Here is a 19912-nt window from a genome sequence, read left to right as displayed (position 1 = left end):
CACACACACACACACACACACACACACACACACACACACACACACACACACACACACACACACACACACACAATGCAACTGGTCTTGTGTATGAGGTGCGGTCTGCCCTCTGCACTGATTGGAGCTCAGGTGACCGTCAGGAGGAACAGTCAGCTAGGTCAAGACTGATAAATCTAAATGTGTACAAAAAAGTAGATTAGCTCAAGAATATTCTTAAATAGAAAAAAAGTGTGTATTGGTGTAAGAGTGTAAAAAAACCCACAACAGCCAAAATAACTAATAATTACTTTCAAATTATATTTTCCCCTTAATTCTTAATGGATCAAAATCAAATAATTAAACGATTTCTACCAAACTAAATGAAACGTTTCATCTTGATTCAGGTCAGGGATATATATGTGAGAGTACCAAGGGCCCTAGGATGAGTTAGTCCTGGGTGGAGGGAAAGGAGTGCATGGAGAATAGTGCTGTTGTCTCAGCTCTGTGGAGGCAGCCAGGCCCACTCAAGAGCTCCTAATGAGAGACACATGGCAACCGGTAAGATCTGCTCCGCTAATACAACACACACTGTGATGATACACTCAAAGCTATTGTTCCGGAGCGAACGTTACAAAAATTTACCAACTGATTCTCTGTGAGCTCGTCGTGTGTGTGAGCCTCGAGATGAAATGACCCTGTGCTTCAGCTATAAGTCAGTGTTCGTAGTACAGAAAACTGAGCCTGATTAAAGCAAAGGAAAACACACTTTTATACATCTTTTTAAAGATAAAAAGACGTGAGCTTGTGTCTGTATGTTAAAAGACTTCAATGAGATAACATTAAGGGTTATTAGCAGAATTACAAACAATTAGGCTACAATCACACTGCTGATCTTAAATGTTTTTTTGCATGGATGTTCTGATTATATTTTAAATGYGACCTCCATCAGACTCCAGTGTGAACCCATCAAGGCACKGATGAGAAGCAGCCTATGGATGCTACATGTTAGCATTTTGATTCTGAAGTTGTGCAATCAGAGCAGATAAAAAAATTATTTGACATTAGGGTTGGGCATAATTGTATCGTGTGCAATTAATCATCTGAAAAACATTAATCGATTATTTTTTGGCACTTGACGATTAATACGATTAATGCCACCAGGTCAGTCCGCTCGGTGCTCCTCTCTGCTTCAAATATGACGAACATAAAAAAAAGGTTCTGTAATTTATCTATCAACACAATTTTAAATTTGATGTATAGCCTGAAGTCTAATTTTGACATAATTTGGTACAGATTTTTACGAAGAGCAAATCTTTCCCACATAAGGATGTCCAGGTACTCCAGGGGATTAATAGTCAAATTAATCGTTATCGGCTAAATACCACAATTAATCATGATTAATTTTTTTGCCAATATTGCCCAACTCTTTTTAACATGCTTGTTCACATTTGAGTTGATGTTTTTATTTTTATTTGTATTGTTTTGTAAATTATGTTTTGTTTAAATATATTCTGGGGATAAAAGGGGCAGACATTATAAGAGTTATTCATCTGCTACCTTTCATTTTATTTTGATTTGTGTATTTTCTTTGTTTTTATTGTATATTGTTATTTTTTTAATGAAAAGAATACATTTTTGAATTGAATAGAACATTTGAACTGTTCTTTTGCCAGCTGCAAAATGGATTTATGGAACAGGAGTGACGTGTAAAAAACTAAAATATCGATCCAGTAACTTTAGCTTYGATACAGTCCGAGACCAACGTTACCTTATGTTTCTGTGGATTCTCAGTCATCCAGGACATGGAAAATTACAAGAGCAAAGATGAACTGGACTTCTGTTCTATATTATTCTACTTGAAACGATTACCTCCCCCACGTCTCACTGATGTAAAGTTAGATGAAATGTGATGCGAGCGTTCAGACTGCAGTCRCATTGAAAAACATCAGAAATGTATCCAATTTCCTACCACATACTGAAAAGGCCTGGGTCAGATTTGAGAAAGTATTGGATTTGTCACATTCASACGATCAGGCAAACATTTGATATGTGTCGCATGGGGCAAAAAAAAAAAAAAAACTGATTTGTGTCACATTTGTCTGCACTGTGAACATAATTGTWCAAATTTATTTGGATGTCTTAGCAGCTTTGACAGGCATCACTTCTGCATCATCCTTTGGCAAAATTAACATCAAAATAATGTAGAAAATACTAGTTCTGTAGATCACAAGTGTAAAAATACCATCCCTTTGAATGCCATGACGCTGGTTGTCCTAAAAAAAGACATTGCATTAAAACAAAATGAACAGTGGTAATTAGTTGCCTGCTGACGTAATCATGATTAACCATGATTTGATCTGTGAGCAAAAAAATAAAATAAAAAACTGCTCTGGACATAGCGGCCAATATAAATAGTTTTATATTTTTAACGACGTCCAGCTTTAGAAAGTGTCTGCAGACATTTTCCATTTCCACACAAAGCTACAGCTGATAGCTAAAAACTCCAGACCCAGGAGACCAAGGGCTGGCTGGAACTGAGGTCAACAAGGACCCATTTGAGGTGGGTGTGCCTCCAAAAAAAAAAAAAAAMCACATCAATTAAATATAATCACCTCTAAGCCATCTCATTGGGTAGAAAGTTTGGGAGGAGATGAGTTAAAAATAGACCTGACTTTCTATTTTGGAATAATGAGCCCATAAGACATTAGGGTCCAAATCCCACCCTTCCTTATTATAAGTGAAGAAGAAAAGAACATTTGTACTTCTGGCATGGGTCCTCCCTCACAAGGCTTCTGTGTGTATTTCACTGAAGCCCACAGCCTTTAACACATGTGGAGCCACAGATTTAAACGGCACACACACACAACCGGCACTCGTGTTTAAGCTGAAGCAAAGTTCTGAATCACAGCGAGGAATAATGCAGTCCAGCTGTTCTGTGTGTGCCTGCGTTAAAGCTACAATTTTACCCTTACCATTAAAATGCTCCTTTAGAGTGGGAGAGATATATTTAGGCTTTATACAACATTTAGGACTCGATCGGGCCGACTTAGCCCGCAACCACAAAAGAAGAGAAACAGATCCGAGAGTCTAARCTGAAATCTTTTCGACATTACTTTCAAACACAAGAAACCACTTCATATGCAGTGACTCAGTAAAAGTTTTAAACTYAACTCTGCAACACAGAATGGCTGAACTGAGCTGAAGTGAAATTTACAAAATGAGAAGTAAATGTTAAAAAAAATTCTGTTGAGTCGAACAACCAAAACAGTAAAAAAAAAAAAAAAAAGACCAAACACATTCCCATCTCTTATAAGGGAACACTGTGTCCCAAACAAACAGTGCTGCTCTGCCAGAAGAGGCACGCTGCAGGATGAGAGGAAAAGTTGGGAAAGCTGGACCAGATAACTGCCTTCTGGCTGCATTCCATTTCTAATTAGCCTTCACCTGTCATCCAAACAAACCTGGTAACCAGCAACATGACACCCCCTTCTCTGGTCATCTATAGRAGACTGGCTGTGTGCCACTGATGTCCCCATGTCCGCAACTTCCTCTCTCCGTCCCTCCTCCTCCTCCCCGCCCACAGTTTAAGATACCTCTAGTGTCTGACTACAGCAGAATCTCAACTGCTACAGCAGCACTGTCCTTAAATGTCTCCTCCAAACCGCAGCACAATAACAGAGAACGTGAATGAGCTTTTGGAAAGGAGGAGGAGACGCAGGACGGAGAAGTAAAAGGAAAGTATGCTTTTAAAGCTTATAAAAAAATACATTTTAACAGTAAACGAGACATGTACCTATAAAAGAAGCAGTCGCAGCACACAAGTACCCCCATCCAGCAGGTGACGAAGCAGAGCCGAGGAGAWGAGGTGCTGACTAACGGCTCTTTTTTTGCCTCCTGGTCTGCACTCCTCTTCTGCAAACTGGGCTACAGGTGCACCAGCTCCAGCTCAGCACTTTGTGTAATCATAAGGTTCCATCATAAACACGGGTCATGAACCGACGGAGCTCGGCAGAACGGCAGAAGACAAAACTTAAAAAAAAAAAAAATACAAATCTGAAAAGCAAACGCACTTCTGAGCACATCTATCTTTCTGCCTCCTCACAAACTCCTCAACTGCCTGCCTCACTTTCACACTCTCGCTCCTTCGCTCCCAACCTCCTTCCCTCTCTCTCTCTCTCTCTCTCTCTTGCTCTCTTTTTCACTTACTGGCTCCCACTTGAAAGGCGGGAAGATTAGCTTGGCAAACAGAGTCCCATAAACAAACCGCTGACTGCTGGGCAGTACCGCGTCGACTGCAGGGGAGACAAGAGAACGCAGCAATCTCTGCCATCTGTATACATCCTAAACAAGAGCTGAACGTCCCATCTCCACCTATCGCTCGCACAGACCAAACAAAAACACGAGAGTGGTAAATAGTCTCGGTCAAATCCGGTAAACATCAAAGGACAGTTAATCAGTCTTTATGGTAGAAATATGCAGCACAGAAAACACACTTATGCACGTGTGCCACATCAAAATGACTTTATTCACACAATCGTTGCAGGGGAGAAGTAAAAGAGGGCTTATCGCCAAAAACAAGCCCTCCCAGAAGTGAGCCAATCACTGCAGAGCATTCCATCTACAGCACGGGCAAACAAGGTGAAGGACACGGCAAATTACGAGACTTGCGCTCTTTGTCCTCTCCCTGCGTCATCAATCCCCAATAAAAGCAACCCCCCCGTTTTAGCTCTGCGCTGTTCCTTCGCTAACCCGAACACAAACACTTTGAGGGGCTGCAGTGTGAGAAGCGAAGGGCGCTGATGTAACAGAAGACTGCAGACGCTGCTGGACCTGACAAGACACAAACACGGGACTAACTGACCGTGACAAAGGCAACTGACGCAGCTGAATAATGAAGCCAGAAGTCACACACACAGAGGAAAGACAGGAACAGGCAGCAGTCACCTTCACTGGCAGTTGCGTAACAACTGCAGGGGGGGTGGGGGGTTGGATTTTCTCCTATTCTGTCGCTGAGTTATCACAAAAAGCTCTGACCTGAGGGATGGGTTTAAACAAAACCAGAGCTGGTGGATATTCTTGCTCAATACTGCAGCATTAAACTTCAGATGGCTTTGTGGGACAATGCTGAGCTTTTTTTTGTGGCACTTCTCTCTGCTTTTGTTTATTCTGAGATTAAAACGATGACAAAAAAAAAAAACCTGCATCCCACCAGCTTTCCGTGTAATGATGTCATCCCTCCTCTTCTCTAGAGAGCCGACCGTCACCAGGAGCTACAGCTAACAGGCCTCTCTCTCTCTCTCTCTCTCTCTTCACCGTCTAATCACCTCGTTTCTTCACCTGCACGTACACAGAAGTGAAAACTGCACCCTGAAAGCATCGCTTACGCAAATGACCACATGGTGCAATAGCGAAACACACTTTTAACGGCACACAATTTCCTAAGTGAAAACAGAAAGGGGAGGAGGGATTTTTTTATGGCAATAACGTCGACTTTTTGCACTTGAAGCTGTGAGGAGAAGTGAGCCTTTTGGCACTCGTTGGCTCCTTTTGTGTTTCTGCACATGAGAACCAGGATGTGTGTGTGTGTGTGTGTGTGTGTCTTTGTATGTGTGTGTGTCAAATGCAGCGGAACGCAGACACATGGGAAAGTGTTGAAAATGAAACCTCCGTTAAATCTCAACTGTCACTTATAACAATATGTGACTAAGTTATTGTGGCTGTTAAGTGTTTTTTTTCTTTAGTCTTTAGTTCCTCAGGATTTTCGGCCTTATCGAAAAAGCCAAAACAACAAAAGCAAGACATCCGGAGTAACAGCCTCTGCCAGGTGGAATAAGGAAAGATATTTAGATAGGTTTATGGTTTATATGTAGAGAGAGAAAGAAGAGAACTATAACAAAGCTGGGAAAAGAGCTGAAGTAATGGGTAACATCACACAAATGAATGGAGGCCGACATAACTAAACAGAAATTAGGTTAGTAGGCAAAAAAATGTAGACCACATCATTCACGCCACTACACATGTACAAAACAACAGTTCAAAATGTTAAATAAGCTCGTTATGGACACCCAATTAAACCGAATATGTAGAAAAACACTATTGTACCAAAACAACTGAACTCACTGAAGTYTCTCAGCTTTCTTTTAACCATAAGGACTGTTTGCTGGAATAAAACACCTATATTACACCTGAAAAGTCCTTGAACTTCAAAGATGATGTGACGAAGCAGAGATTTTTGATGTTTTTATTTTCTGTTGGACACATTTTTAAATAGTTAGATCCAAATTTGTTTGTTCAAGTAATAACTATCACGCACAAAAACAGCCTCAGATAAATATTTTACCATCAGCTACAACCACAATGACCAGAGATATGKCTCTGGTCATGGACAGATGGAGATGGACAATGGAGATATTCATTTGTTTAAAACTTTCACAGGCTTCCAATAAATCTTTTTTTTAAATTTCATTTTATCTTGTGATCATTTCCAAAAAGCAAAATTACAACTTATGCATCAACTTATTGCGCTATTGTTAAAACAATTAGACCAGAAAAGCTAAATGAAGGAGGCAGAAATAATTTAGCTTCTTTTCTTGAGTTGAGGAGGGGAAACTGGGTTTGAAGCTAAAACCATTAAAAGCCCAACAGACGGGTTTCTCCTGATCCAGACTCTAGCTGGTTTTAAACCCCACCACAGAAATAAATCACATCTTTGTCAAGATGTGACAGCATTCCTTGAAGATGTTTTAGCCTGTCGAAACCTGAGGAATTCTGTATATTTACATACATTAAAATAACTAAGTCTCCTTTGTATCAGTTCCAATAAACAACCAGCTTTCATTGTAGTAAATGTAAGAAAGATATTTCAACAATGACARTAAAGACCAACCATCAGCTTTCAACTATCATATCAAAATTTAGGTCAATAACAGTACAAYCATGGCTGTACTGATTAAGGTTGATTAGCTGTGGATCTTGAACTGGGTCGACTCMAAAAGCTAATGAGTTGAAGATGTAAAGCCAAACATTATTTTCTAAAAGTCTCATTAATATCTGTTCGGTGCTTCACAACATAAGCTGCTAACAGACAAGCAACTGGAGACAAAGAGCGGTAATGGCAAATWTAAATTAATCTAAAGCAATCAGTTAGTGCTCAGAGTATGCTTTGGGGATACGTCTCAGCTACTACCACACAAAAAAAATAGCTTAATGTCTGTAAAACTGGCTGAGTTAGAGCCATTTTTGTGTTTTATTATTAAAATTAGCTGTCATTGGAACTGAGGCTGACTCCATAAGTTAATCACTCGCAGATGCACATCTAGTGATTCATTTCTGGGGAGGGTTCATTAAAACCAGTCCTGTAGTTCACGAGATATTTTAACAGACTAGTTCCCATTTATCACCACTGGGGCGTGTCTGACGTTAAAACAATTTCAGAACGAGCGGCACTGTTGCTTCCGTGGAAATGTTAGGAAGTGAAGTGATTTATGAGCTTTGGTCATGACGACCACGCGCTCCTTCCTCCTCCTCCTCCTCTTCTTCACGCAAACACACATGAGCATTACCTCACCCTCTCACCTGTTTAACGTGTACGAGCCGTTCCGTTTGAACCTCATCCTGGGCGCCAGGAAGCGGATCAACAAATGCAGAACCGGCGGCGTCTTCTCGGGTTTTCGGTCGCACCTCGGACGAGAAGAAGCGAAGCGAAGCGGCGCGCGCCGGGGCGGGGGTCCGCGTGGACGGAACAATGCGGAGCGGCTGTTTGCGGATCTCTCCACTCCGACACCTCTCGTCTTTCTGTGGCTGCTGCTCAAACATCCACCCTCCCTCCTCCTCCTCGCGTTGTGGGGCAGGGTTGCAGGGGAAAAAAAGGGAACTCGGGGGAAAAAAAAAAGTTAATTTAATCCTTTTTATCTTTTACCTCTTAACGCGGCCCCTCCCCCGGCTTCAGTCCGACATGAAGTAAGRTCTAAAGCTCATTAAAATACAGGGAAAAAAAGCCACATCTGCACCCCCATTTCGTGGAAAAAGAAAACAAAAAACGTTTTTTTCTTTTTTTTTTTTTCCTCCTCACCATCCACGGTCAGGAGGGGAGGATCTCACGTTTCAAGCGCAGTTCCTCTCCGAGGMGCTATTTATACGCATTTGTGTCCCTCCACCCGGACTGAACACGAAGCAGACGCAGGTCTAATCATCACCGGTAGGCTGAGGCAGATTTTCAGGCTAAGAATAGAGCTGAGGATTCATTAATGCCTTTTTAATCCCAACTAGAACTTTCAGTGTGTGTTCCTGTGTGATGCTTTAAATCTTCAGSACACATGAAGCTCTGAAAAGTTTATTAGTTTAGTACAAAAACCTCTATTTATACTAAAATTTGATTCATTGTGATAAAACTGGAAGTAAAAAAGTTTAAAAATATTACCTGCCCTTGTTGCCAAAGTTTTAAGTTCTAATAATCTTTAATGAGTTATTACCATTTAATCTTTATTACTCACAAATATAAGATCTGACAGTGAATTTAAAAAGAAAATCAAATCCTACAAAATAAAAATTGTGGTCATCTCAAATCTGAAGAAAGTTATGGTCATGATATTTGCTGCAATGAACCTTTGGGTCAATTTTGCTTTGTCATAGAGTTAAATATCACTAGAGCGAGCCCTGCCCATCTCCTCCACTGTTAGCATCTGTGACAACATGGAGAAACCAAAATGGTGACCARACAGGGCGTCGGCTCGCAGCCGACATAGCAACTATTTGAATAACAGCAAGCCCAACTGGATCTGTCAAATTATTTGTACTATAAATTGGGAATGTTAATTAATAGTACAAATTAGGGCTGTGTATTGGCAAGAATTTGGCAATACGATACATATCATGACAGAGGGGTCACGATACGATATATCCCGATATATTGCGATACTATAAGCAAGGCGATATATTGCGATTTTTTTGTCCAAAGATTCTATTAAATAAAAACCTCTTACAGGGGAAAAAAAATGAAAAGCCAAAATTCATTGTCTCAGAAAATTCTAATATTACAGAGACATACTTTTGATACATTTAGCTGTTTTCTGCTTTGTATGTRTTTTATTTTATTTGTTTCATATTTCTTATTTCATCCATATTTTCAATTATTAGACTAAATTTGACAATAATTAGTTTGAAAATATATTTTTTGCAGCTTTTAGTTTTTAATATTAATTTACAATATGGTCAACCAACACTTAATAGCCTCTACCTCAAGAGGTAGAGKAGCCAAATGGCTGGCTCACTGCTGCCAACTAGTGGTCAGAGGCTGAACTACAACATAAAAATGAACGGCTGGCAGGAAAGTTGACGTTTTAAACCTTAATAAAAAATCGATACAGGGCTTTAGAATATCGATATAGTATCGGGAAATGAAATATCGCGATATTTCAGTGTGTTGATATTTTCTTACACCCCTAGTACAAATATTATATCTATGTATTTCTGCTCATAACTTCCTTAATGTTCAAGCCATTTCTGTGAAATTTTAAGAAAAGATCCAGTCTTTTTTTTGTATAAGCATCTTGTATCCTAAAAATCAATAAAAACATTATAAAATTCAATGTAAAAGTAGCAGGAAAAGGGTATAGCTCATGTCACCAAACTGCAACAGCAAATCAACTTGATGTGCCTTGGAAAGCAATGAATACCATTTAAATCCATGTGCACATTTGTTTTGTAAACAAAGCTCCTCAACCAATGATCGTGTGTAAAATGTGTCAGGTGACAAAGACGAGTGYCAGCACACTTTGCTAACTATTGCAAAAAAAATCAAAGTTTCAGATCATTATCTAATTTAGAACAAAGGCAAATAAAATGATATTCTTCACGTAAACTTACTTATTTTAGGGGTGACTAGAAAAACGTGGATGATTGAATTTGATCCTACTTTCTATAAAGTGGCTCTTCAAAAATAAATAACTCAAAAACGAGTCTGCGGCTAACTACCTGATGTAGCAGTTTGAAACTCATAGAAATAATGAAACAGCACTGCACAATCCGGTCACAGTGGTTTAGGAAGAATAATGGCAGCAGCTGCTAACGATATGTCAAAATCCCTAYATTTTGGTCAAACCTTATAAAGCTCTGCAAGAATACAAGTTCTCACACAATCTGTGAGAAATATTAGTGAAACACTCAGCTACGACCACAGAAAACTTTAACACAACACCCGAATAATGAACTATTATTGCCATTTTATCGTTGCACTGATCAGCTGTGGTGGCTGTCTTGAATTGGATCGTTAAACTCATCCTCTGGTAATATTTACACAACCTGGCGTTTGTGTGTACACCAACAACAGCTAGGCGATAAAACCTGTTGGGTAAAGTTGGGATTTGACTTGGCACTGGGTGAAAAGAAGTTGGAGGGTTGAAAAGATGGATGAGCGGAACGACGAGGAGAATATTGAGCTGAGTAATGGAGAGTTCAGATGTGCTTCTCTTAGCTGAGGAGGCTTTGGGGAAAAGGACGGAGACATGCAACAAGACTCCTGAACGTGGCACAACTCCAGGATGTTTCTGTGTCTGCACGGTATTTTAATACTTTGCCTGTCGACATGAATTTCATTCAGAGGTATCTGGTGTAGAAAAACCCAGCATTTCTTCAACAGGACGATGTGCGTCTCCTCTTCCACCACAAATTTTAGGGTTGGTTTCACGGATCCAAGTTTGTTTGTTAAATTAAAAGCGGTCTTGGCAACAAAAGTGCTGATTGGGTACTGCAGGTCAGTGACTGCAGAGTTACACAGCTGCCAGGAGGACAAAGACGATGACGACGAAAGGATTAAGAAGAAAGATGAGGGTTAGAGCAACTCTTTTGAAAAGTGTAAAGAAGAATAAATGAAGGATAAAATGACCATTATGTAGAACTTTGTTCACAACTCTGTGTTCCTCAGTGAGTTAAATTCCTCTCTGCTTCTATTCATTCGTTATCTCACTGGGCTGGKGCTGTTGGAGACTCGTTGGCAACCCAATCTATGAAGAAATCGTGAGAAAATAGGCAACTTTATCATGGAATCCTGACTGCGATCAGCGAGTGGTGCAGTGGCATTCTGAGCTGCCAATTCTTTCAAAATCAGAGCCAACTTTCGTGTGCACGGCTTGCATCGCCGCATATTGTCAAAGGCAGTCGCAGTGCCTATGTGGGGTATAAAATAAAATGCCCGTAAACCTTCTGTTTATTTTTTATTTTTATTTTTTGCTTTGTTCAAAATGACAGGGAAGCGTCTAGAAAACAGTCGTCGCTGGCTGTGGTGCAGCTGTGGAATAACCCTGGCCCCTTCACTCCTACTCAGGCTTTCCAGGAATACACTGCAACCAATACATTGGACCGCAGTGCTCAAACACACACACACAAAATGAACAAACATACACACATTAAAGCTTGTGCAGCATGAGTGCATATATGAGAAGAGGCCAAACCACTGGATGTGCCACGGCACAAACAGAGGTGTTACTTACAGAAAACATAAGCTYCCTTGCAGCAACGCCAAAAACAGATCAGTTTTATGAAACCACTAACGTGTGTGTATTATGCAGTTAATTTACTTTGGGTTTCGTTGCCAAGAATCAAACCCGTGCTGTTTTTTCCCTTTCCCTTTTCAGACAAGTTGGTCCACTCTTAACTCCCACAAACAAACACACAGGCACAGAGAAGTGAAAGACCTACATATACGACAAGGCTGGGAGACGCCAGGAGACAGTCCGTCTGTCTGCATCCATCTGTCAAATTTAGCCCTACATGTGCAGTTTGGACAYGTAGCTTCATGGCACCGCAGAGAATAACTCCAAAAAGGTAAATCTGATAATGAGCTCAGCCCCTAAGAGTTCAATCAATAATGGACAAAAGTGAGGGGAAAAAAACGAAATGATAAAATCCACTTGAGGGAAATAAAACCATATCCATGCATTTATCACAACAGGTTTTGGCCAGTTTATTATAGTTTTAGCAGTTATAGTTTACATTTTGGTGATGACCATCCGTTACACAGCTAGGCACAGGTCAGGTACTGGTTTTAAGGCAGGTCACCTTATGCAGATATAGAACCTCTTCAAAGCCATGAAAATTACATGATATGAATTGTTTTTTTATTTTCCAAAGAAAAAAAGATAAAAAATAAATTAAAAAATAGTAAAAAAGTACTAGTAAAAAGTGATTTAAAAAGTGTTAGGTATAGATTAACCCTTTATCCACCCTTTGGTTGTTCTTAAATTTAATTCCCAGTTAAAGACAAAGTTATCTGATTGGGTATTTTTAAACAGGAAAATAAAGCATCACTACTTGTATTTTTAATAATCCACATGCTATCATGTTTGAATTATTATTGTCATGTTTAACTTAAAATAGATTGTGCTTAAAGGGATTTTACCATTGTACCATATTCCAGTCATTTTAAAATACCATAAAACTGCTTCAAGTTTTCAAACTGACTGATGCCTACTTATCAATCAAGCCAAAATTATTATATTGAAAGCTACAAACAGCTAACGCATATTTTCAAAAATAATTAAATATTCAAGTTTTTATTCAGCAACAAAGAATAGGATTGACCTATTTGTAATTTGGTGAAAACGTAGTCAGCTATTCTTGGTGGAAATCACATTTCAAACCTAACACAAAGGCTGCAGGCCGACTTGCACACTTTAAATGTTATTATTAACATTAGCACAGAGTGATGGTTTAACGGCTTTGTCTGAACACGGCACACACTACATGTGAAACACTCTGATGCCATCTACTGTCATTCAGAAATAAAGCACTGCTTAAAAGAAAACATCTCCTTCCTGCAACCATCCCACTTATTCTGCTGTGTTGGAGGCAAGGAGCTGCGATGAAAGAGGCGGCAGGCACAGGTGTGGGCAGCCAGTGACATATTGTAGAATGGCATGCAGTCCGCCATCCTTCACTGACACACAAAAGACTGCACCAGTGACAAAGGTGACAAGAAAGGATGGACGATTTACACAAAACATGCAAATTGTGAGGAAGAAAGATGAGACAGAAGCCTTGTGACACCTGGTATTACTGGTATCTGAAACACACTGAACATGTCTGGTTACAATTCTTGGCTTGACTGCAAAATATCCTTGGCTGAACTTATGAATGCATGCTGAAACTCCCAGACTAGTTCTGCTGATTTAGAAAAAAACATTTTACAAAATGGTTTCTTATTATGGGTAAGTATGTAATTTGATGACGTGAAGGAATATCTCATTACTTCCAGCTGAAAAACGTTTTTAAACGTCTTTTTAAAAAGAGCACATCTCAGCACAAAGAAGAACAGAACTATTGATCTGTCTGCCTCAGGCAGGTGGTACTGCTGGTTTTATACTGCAGCAGTTTGATACAGTCACATGACACCACACAGAGCCCAGTGCATGCTGGGAAGGCCTTCAAGCCATGATTACGCAATAAGATTGGATTTCATGCCCAATGGATCTCTGCTGCTCGTTCTTTCACACTCTTGAGCTTCCTCTTTCTATTTTAACTTTTCTGACTTCACCCTCTTTTTCTGAACCCGTTTTTTTGCTTTCTGTGTYGCAACTTTTCAAAAATGAATAAAAAGAGGAAGCAGATCAAGTCTGACCTGCCTAACAAAACATCATGAAGTGTTGCAATGAACTGAGCAAACTTACCCAACTGCTGAAGACTGGTGATTGTTTACCAGGTTGTTTATCTGCACTGGATGGGAGCAGAGACTGGAGAGGCGCTGCCCTCTTGTGGCAAAAAAAAATACATCTTTCAAGTCACAATAGTGCAGTCATTTCTGAGCTCTGCTTTTTACTTTGGTTTAAAGTACAAATAAAGAAGTGAAAAAATAAAACCTGAAGAACAAAGTATGATTAGACGCTCAAATTTATGAATGTTACATAAAACCATTTTCTTTTAGCTTCCATTAACACAATTATCTCCTTGCATCAGTCACAAGCACCCAAATGTTTTATATCATAGACTCAGAGTTGGAATTGTAGAAATTTAAAAGAAAACGGTGATCTAACCTATGCAATATATTTAAGGTTCACTTACCTCAAATTTGTAAGCATTTCTATGAAACTCTCTAAACCTATGACTATGTTAAAATGCCAGAAGTGTTTGCTGCACTAGTCTCGGTAAATTATGAGCTAAAGTCAGAACAGGTTTTTGCCCAGGTTGCAAATCCATGCAGTAAAAAAAAAAAAAAAAAAAAAAAAAAAACAACACCTTACTCTTAAAGTGTAAAGTCCACACCTGCCATAAACATTACAGCTGTGATGTCTGGTCACGTACGTTATGATTGTCTAGATGCACAGGACCGCTGTCAAAATCTCAKTGGTTGCTTAAAACTAAAGGAATAAAAGAAGAACCATCCAGTGCAATAAAAGTACCAAAACGGTGCATTCGTGTAAAAATACRGTGACAACATTTTGGACAATGTAACACTGAATGTCTTCAAAAACACGTAGCAGGGACGAAGATTGCCAGATTCCGTAGGACACCAAGTTGTTCCAGTTGTTCTTATTGCATCTTCTGACTCATCCAGAGCTCAGCAGATCCATGTTATATTACCACCTTTGACCACAAACGTTCACATTTATAGGGGACATACCATGCAAAATCCACCTTTTTAGCCGTTAAATGCAATTTGTTGTGGACTTGGAGTCTATAGGAGTGCAAACRTTTTTAATTTAGTCTCTCCAGGTGCTCCGTAGATATCTTTACATTAACAGCTTTTATTCAGACTTCTTCATCTGTTCATACTCGAGCACGCAGCGCATCAGTCAGATAATTATCACACAGAAGAGGAGAAAAGCCGACTAAGCGAGACGGTTGAAGACAGATGGACACGTGCGGTTAAAGAAAGACACGTTGCTGCCTTCTGATTTCAGAATGTCAGACGCCCAGGTCTAATGCGGAAAGCGGCACTTCCTCCGTTTGTGTATCGTACCATTTGTACGTAACAATGTTTCCTGTAAGCTCCTACTGCAGGCAGAGAGGCAGAACAGTGAGGAACACATTGCTGTACACATTGGAGATAAAGTAGTATCAGTCAGGCTGTAATACAGGTGCACATAAGGACACATGCACACCCTGGCTAAAGAAAATGGATCTTGGCAGATGACACAGATAGTAAGTAGAAACTGGAGATATAAGGACACTAAGAAACAAAATCTCTTCTAGAAATAAATAAAGCTCCATATTATTTATTAGGGGTGTCCCAATCCGATATTGATATCTGTCCGATATCAGCCAAAAAAATGAGTATCGGATTTTATCGGCCTGCATAAAAAATGTCCGATATAAGCGCTCCGATATTAGCAGTCCGTTCCAGCAGTTCACTGCCTCCGCTCCAGTGTTTCTATCCAGCAGCGCTTGGATCCAGCATGCAGAGCTCACGTGATCACAACAACATGCAGCGCTAACAAGTTAGCAAGAATGTCGGCAGTATTTTCTATTTTCATCAAAAACAGAGTTGAAGCTAAGTGCAAAGTTGTCAAGCACAAGTTTTCCGAGGGGGAACACAGAACCGTGAACGTTTTAAACCGGAGCGACAACTACTCTCCACCCTGGCAGCAGCTTTACGGTTCAGCTCGGTTCAGCCTCGGTCCAAAAGTGTCTCCATGATTCCAACCAAGCAGAACCTCCTCTCACTCTGATGGTTCTAGCGGGCAGAAGCGAGGACAGCACGCTTTTTATGGTTTTGACATCAGCAGAATGCTGCCCGTTTATTTAGCTCTTGATGGACAGAAGAAAGGAAGAGYGCCGCTTTTGTTTTGGAATAGGAGYGACATGACGAGAGCAGTGATAAAAACTGCTCCCTGCAGGAGAGAGAGGCTAATCTCCACATGATGCTCAGACTGTAGAAGGTATTAATAATTAACTGACTGATTCTTACGATTTATTTTTGCTCTTGTTTGTAGAGTGATGTTTAATCTATTTACACACTTGTTTTAGTGAAGACTAAGTGCAATGAATTTATTCATTCATCCCTAAGAAATGTGAAAGGCTGCTAAGTTGCATACAGGTCCTACATTTGACACACTGATTGTGCTGTTGTGCTGCTATTGTGCCACACCATCTACTGTGATGAAATGTTTCTTTTAAATTTTTTATTATTTTTTTAGTGTGCTTATCCTTTTTTTAAAAAACTTTTTTATTGTTCTTATACTGTTTTCTTAGACCTTATAATGTTTTTTCTATCATTACTGTTCTGTCATCTATACTGTGACTAGGAGAGATGCCCACACAAGAATTCCAATGTGTACAAACTGCTAGTACTGTATATGSACAAATGGCAAATAAAGATCTATCTATATATAAATGATCACGTTGTTTTGAGCACAGTCAGTAAAATTGTAGCTGTGGACTCTTAACTTTGAACAGACAATAATGTGGGGGTTTTTGTCCCCACCTTCAGTTATTCCCACCATAAAGCAGCACAAGGCTGACAGATGGTAAAAAGAAAATAACTGGAGTGATTTTGAATTATTTTACACTTTAAAAGTACATTTTGTTTTTATTATGTTATTTTTTCAGGGTATTGTAATTTATTTTATTTATTTTATTAAATTGTATAATGTTCTTCAGTTTAAAATGTATGTGATCCATTGGTTAAAAATAAATGGGTCAGTTTTTCTCATACCTACTCTTTTTCACTGTTTGACCTGATCAAGACTTTTCTAAGATTTTACWCTACAAAATAGGTAAAAGTGTGTGACTTGTACTGTTTTGGTAACGAGTCAATATCTGTATCGGTCAATATCAGTTTCGGACAATTCTCAAAGTTGTAATATCAGTATCGTATCGGAAGTGAAAAAGTTGTATCGGGACATCCCTATTATTTATGATTATTAATGACTGTGAGACACTAATGTCATGATTTAATAATCATGACATGACTGTATGTGTGCAGTATTTCTGCCTCCCCTTCCTCTACATTGGCTGTGAGGAACCCACCAGAGCTGACTAATCTCCTGACCTACTGTTCCTCTAAGAGAGGAAACGGATGTGGGGAATGTCTTTCACTCTTTAGTTCTTCTCTCTCACACACATAAAACAAACATGCAAGCGGACACATCATACAAAAGGCTGAGAACAGAAACGGCGTGCAGAGCGGATATCCAGCAGAGTTCCTACACATCCAGCCTCTTACAGAGCCAGTCTGTTTCTATCTTCAGCTCCTGTCAAAGCCAAGCTGTGAAAGTGGAGTGAGAAAGTTCTCACTGACTCAGTACTAAATGGGTCTGGTATGTTCTACATAATCATGTATTTTTTTGTTTAGCTTGGCATATCACTTTATGTCATTAACTTGATGCTGTCAAACTTGCAGCATGTGTGAGGTTTATTAGCCTTGCAGGTATGCACTGTACCTAATCTATCACTCTAGCAAATCAAAACTTGTTTCCATAAACGTAACAATATCTGAGCACAAAGTTGAGTCATTTGATATTATGTACTAGAGCTGCATGATATATCGTTTGAGGATCATCATGCAATGTATGTGTGTTCAATAATCACATTGCAGGTCCTGTGATGTAGGAGGCAATGGGACTAAACCATAAGTCACTGCAGTAAATGGTTACAGCTTTTATTTTGAAGGGTTACTTCCACAACTTTGTGTCAAAAGAGCTAAAATTTTAGTTTTGTTGTAAAAACCTTTGGGACAATAATAACATGTTTTAGAGAAAGGGTGTGAATTCTCAAGCTATGGAAGACGACGATGAGGATCTTGACTAAAATGAAGATGATTGGCAAATTCAGAGAATAGGATGAAAAGAGGTGAAATACGGTTACTGTATTTAAGCATGACGGAAACAGAAACTGAGACAGCGGTAAAGCAATTCACGTTTGCACATGATAGAATGAAGCATGCACTCAGGTCCCAGCACAATAAAGGCAAGCCGATCAAATCAACTCGTTTGTCACATACATAGTAAAACGCAGTRCTGCTTGCAGTGAAACGTTGTTTGTGACAGATCTGTACACACAGAAGCTAAAAATTCAAAGTAAATTAAAGAACACTCAGGTATAGAATGTACAACATAATCAAAATATAAAAATAAATTAAAAAATATGAATGGAGAAAACTGTGTAATTGTTCATCATAAATATATTGTAAAGAGAAATATTATAGTCCACAGTGTAAAAAGTGTAAAATGTAAAAAGTCCATGAGGTAGTTACCGGCACAGTCTGTGTTCGATGTTGTGAATTACAGCCCAGTCTTTATATGTGAATCTAAATGATCCAGTGACCTAGTCTCTATCCTTGTTCAGCAATAAATAACATGAATAACTCTCAAATACAGACAAAAACACAATTGTAACWTGCACAAAACATAGCGGTGCTTTTGCAGAGCCCATATTAGACAATTGTAAAAATGAAGAATAGCAGTGGAGATATAAGAGAGAAGACAAATAAACACAAAAGACAAGAGGTCGTAAGTCCCTGGCTTACTTCAAAGATCTTCTCCCTCCATTGCTCTTTATGTAGGCTAATCGTTTCCATCTCACCTCCCTGAGCTAGCTGGATCATTTAGCCTCGTTTAACCAGCTAACAACTGGTAATAAATCCGCTACACACTCCTTTCTCCTCTGATCTATGGTAGCCCGTTCTGCTCAACACACTCCTCCTGATACATGACCCGATCAGCTCCGGCTTCCACTGCGAGGCTCTTACAGCAGAAAAGAACTGCTGGGAGAACAACAGATGTAAGAGAAATGACAAAGTTTATCTAAAATTGCTGCGTAAAAAGGACAAGACTGGGGAGAATGGGGAGGAGGATAAGATTCAAACTCTGCCATTTTAGTTATGACTTCATCAAAATTCCTTTTGAATATCATTGTGTATTATGTATTTAAGATTTAAGTATTTTACATACAGAAACATGAGCTAGGATTATAAAACCTGTAATTAGAGTCAAGCATGTTAAAGCTTTATTACTTGTAATAATAATAAAAAAAAAATAATAAAATTAAAAAAAAAACATTTCAAACCTAAATGTAGTTTCAGGTCACAAAACCTGATGTTAAATGTATTTTTTATTTTTATTTTTTCATCATCAATTTAAAATGTGTCAGTTTAACTTGCTATATAAATGAACTATTTTGGGTATTTAGATACAGTAAATGGTAGACTTAGGTAGTTAAATTTTGTTCTCTCATTACTATGACTCCTGGATTACCTGGTGGGAAAGTGAGCTGCTGACCAAGCCTCCATTACTCCACAAAATACCCTGTTTTCACAGCCAATTGTTAGCGTGGCAAGCTTATAAATCTAGCCCCCTTTGCTCTCAGAGCCTTGGCTCAGTGTTACCATTTATCACGTGCCACCCAGCTCAGCGGCTGCTGGTGATTAAACAGGCTTTCAGAAAGGTCAAGTTAAACAGGTCTCCAGTAGGAATCAATAGACCAAAAAAAAAAAAAAAAAACCATTGCCACACCGTGTCAAGCTGCTGTGCTCATGCAAAGACAATGATTATGTTTTATTAACATGCGCATGAGGGTGTGCATGACAGCGCATGGACAAAGCATGGGTCTCAGCGTGCCATGCTGTAACGCCCTCATTTCATCAGACTTATCTGTGTTTACACACACTTCCACGAGGGGAAACCAGAGGCCTTAGAAGGGTTAAATACTCCCCTGCACGCCTTGGTGTGACATGTTTTTGTGTCCTGGGAGGCCCCGTCAGAAGCTCACATACAGTGACTCTAGCCCAGACGACCCTGAACATCAGCTCTTCTATCTCTTTGCCTTTATTCCAAGTCGAACTCCTCCCTCCTCCTCCACATCCTTTCTTGTGAACTGGAGCAGCCTTCAAATATGTTCACAAATTACCAATCATGCTTCACAATGATGAAATTTAATAATAACTCCCATTTTTAAATCTGGTGATCCAACAGAAGTTTCAAACTATCGGCCAATTTCTGTTCTT

At 39.3% G+C, this 19912-nt stretch overlaps 1 protein-coding gene across 4 annotated transcripts in view; it reads right to left on the bottom strand.

Annotated features, from left to right (window-relative positions):
• The window catches only part of mob2a (MOB kinase activator 2a), a 65651-nt gene that overhangs the window by 29286 nt on the left and 16453 nt on the right, over positions 1 to 19912 (bottom strand). The window contains exon 1 of one of the 4 annotated variants that reach the window (XM_014005598.1): positions 7555 to 8136. The exons of 2 other annotated variants lie outside the window; for them this stretch is intronic. In XM_014005598.1, coding sequence (XP_013861052.1) covers positions 7555 to 7592 — 38 coding nt within the window. In that variant the 5' untranslated portion in view covers positions 7593 to 8136. Of the gene's footprint in view, positions 1 to 3772; positions 4085 to 7554; positions 8137 to 19912 lie in introns of those variants that run through there. One more of the 4 variants, XM_014005599.1, reaches the window with a different exon arrangement.

This window comes from Austrofundulus limnaeus, unplaced genomic scaffold (genome assembly GCF_001266775.1).
Source record: "Austrofundulus limnaeus strain Quisiro unplaced genomic scaffold, Austrofundulus_limnaeus-1.0 Scaffold31, whole genome shotgun sequence".
NCBI lineage: Eukaryota > Metazoa > Chordata > Actinopteri > Cyprinodontiformes > Rivulidae > Austrofundulus > Austrofundulus limnaeus.
Note: the sequence above shows the minus strand (reverse complement) of the source record. Positions and strands in the feature narration are given on the sequence as shown.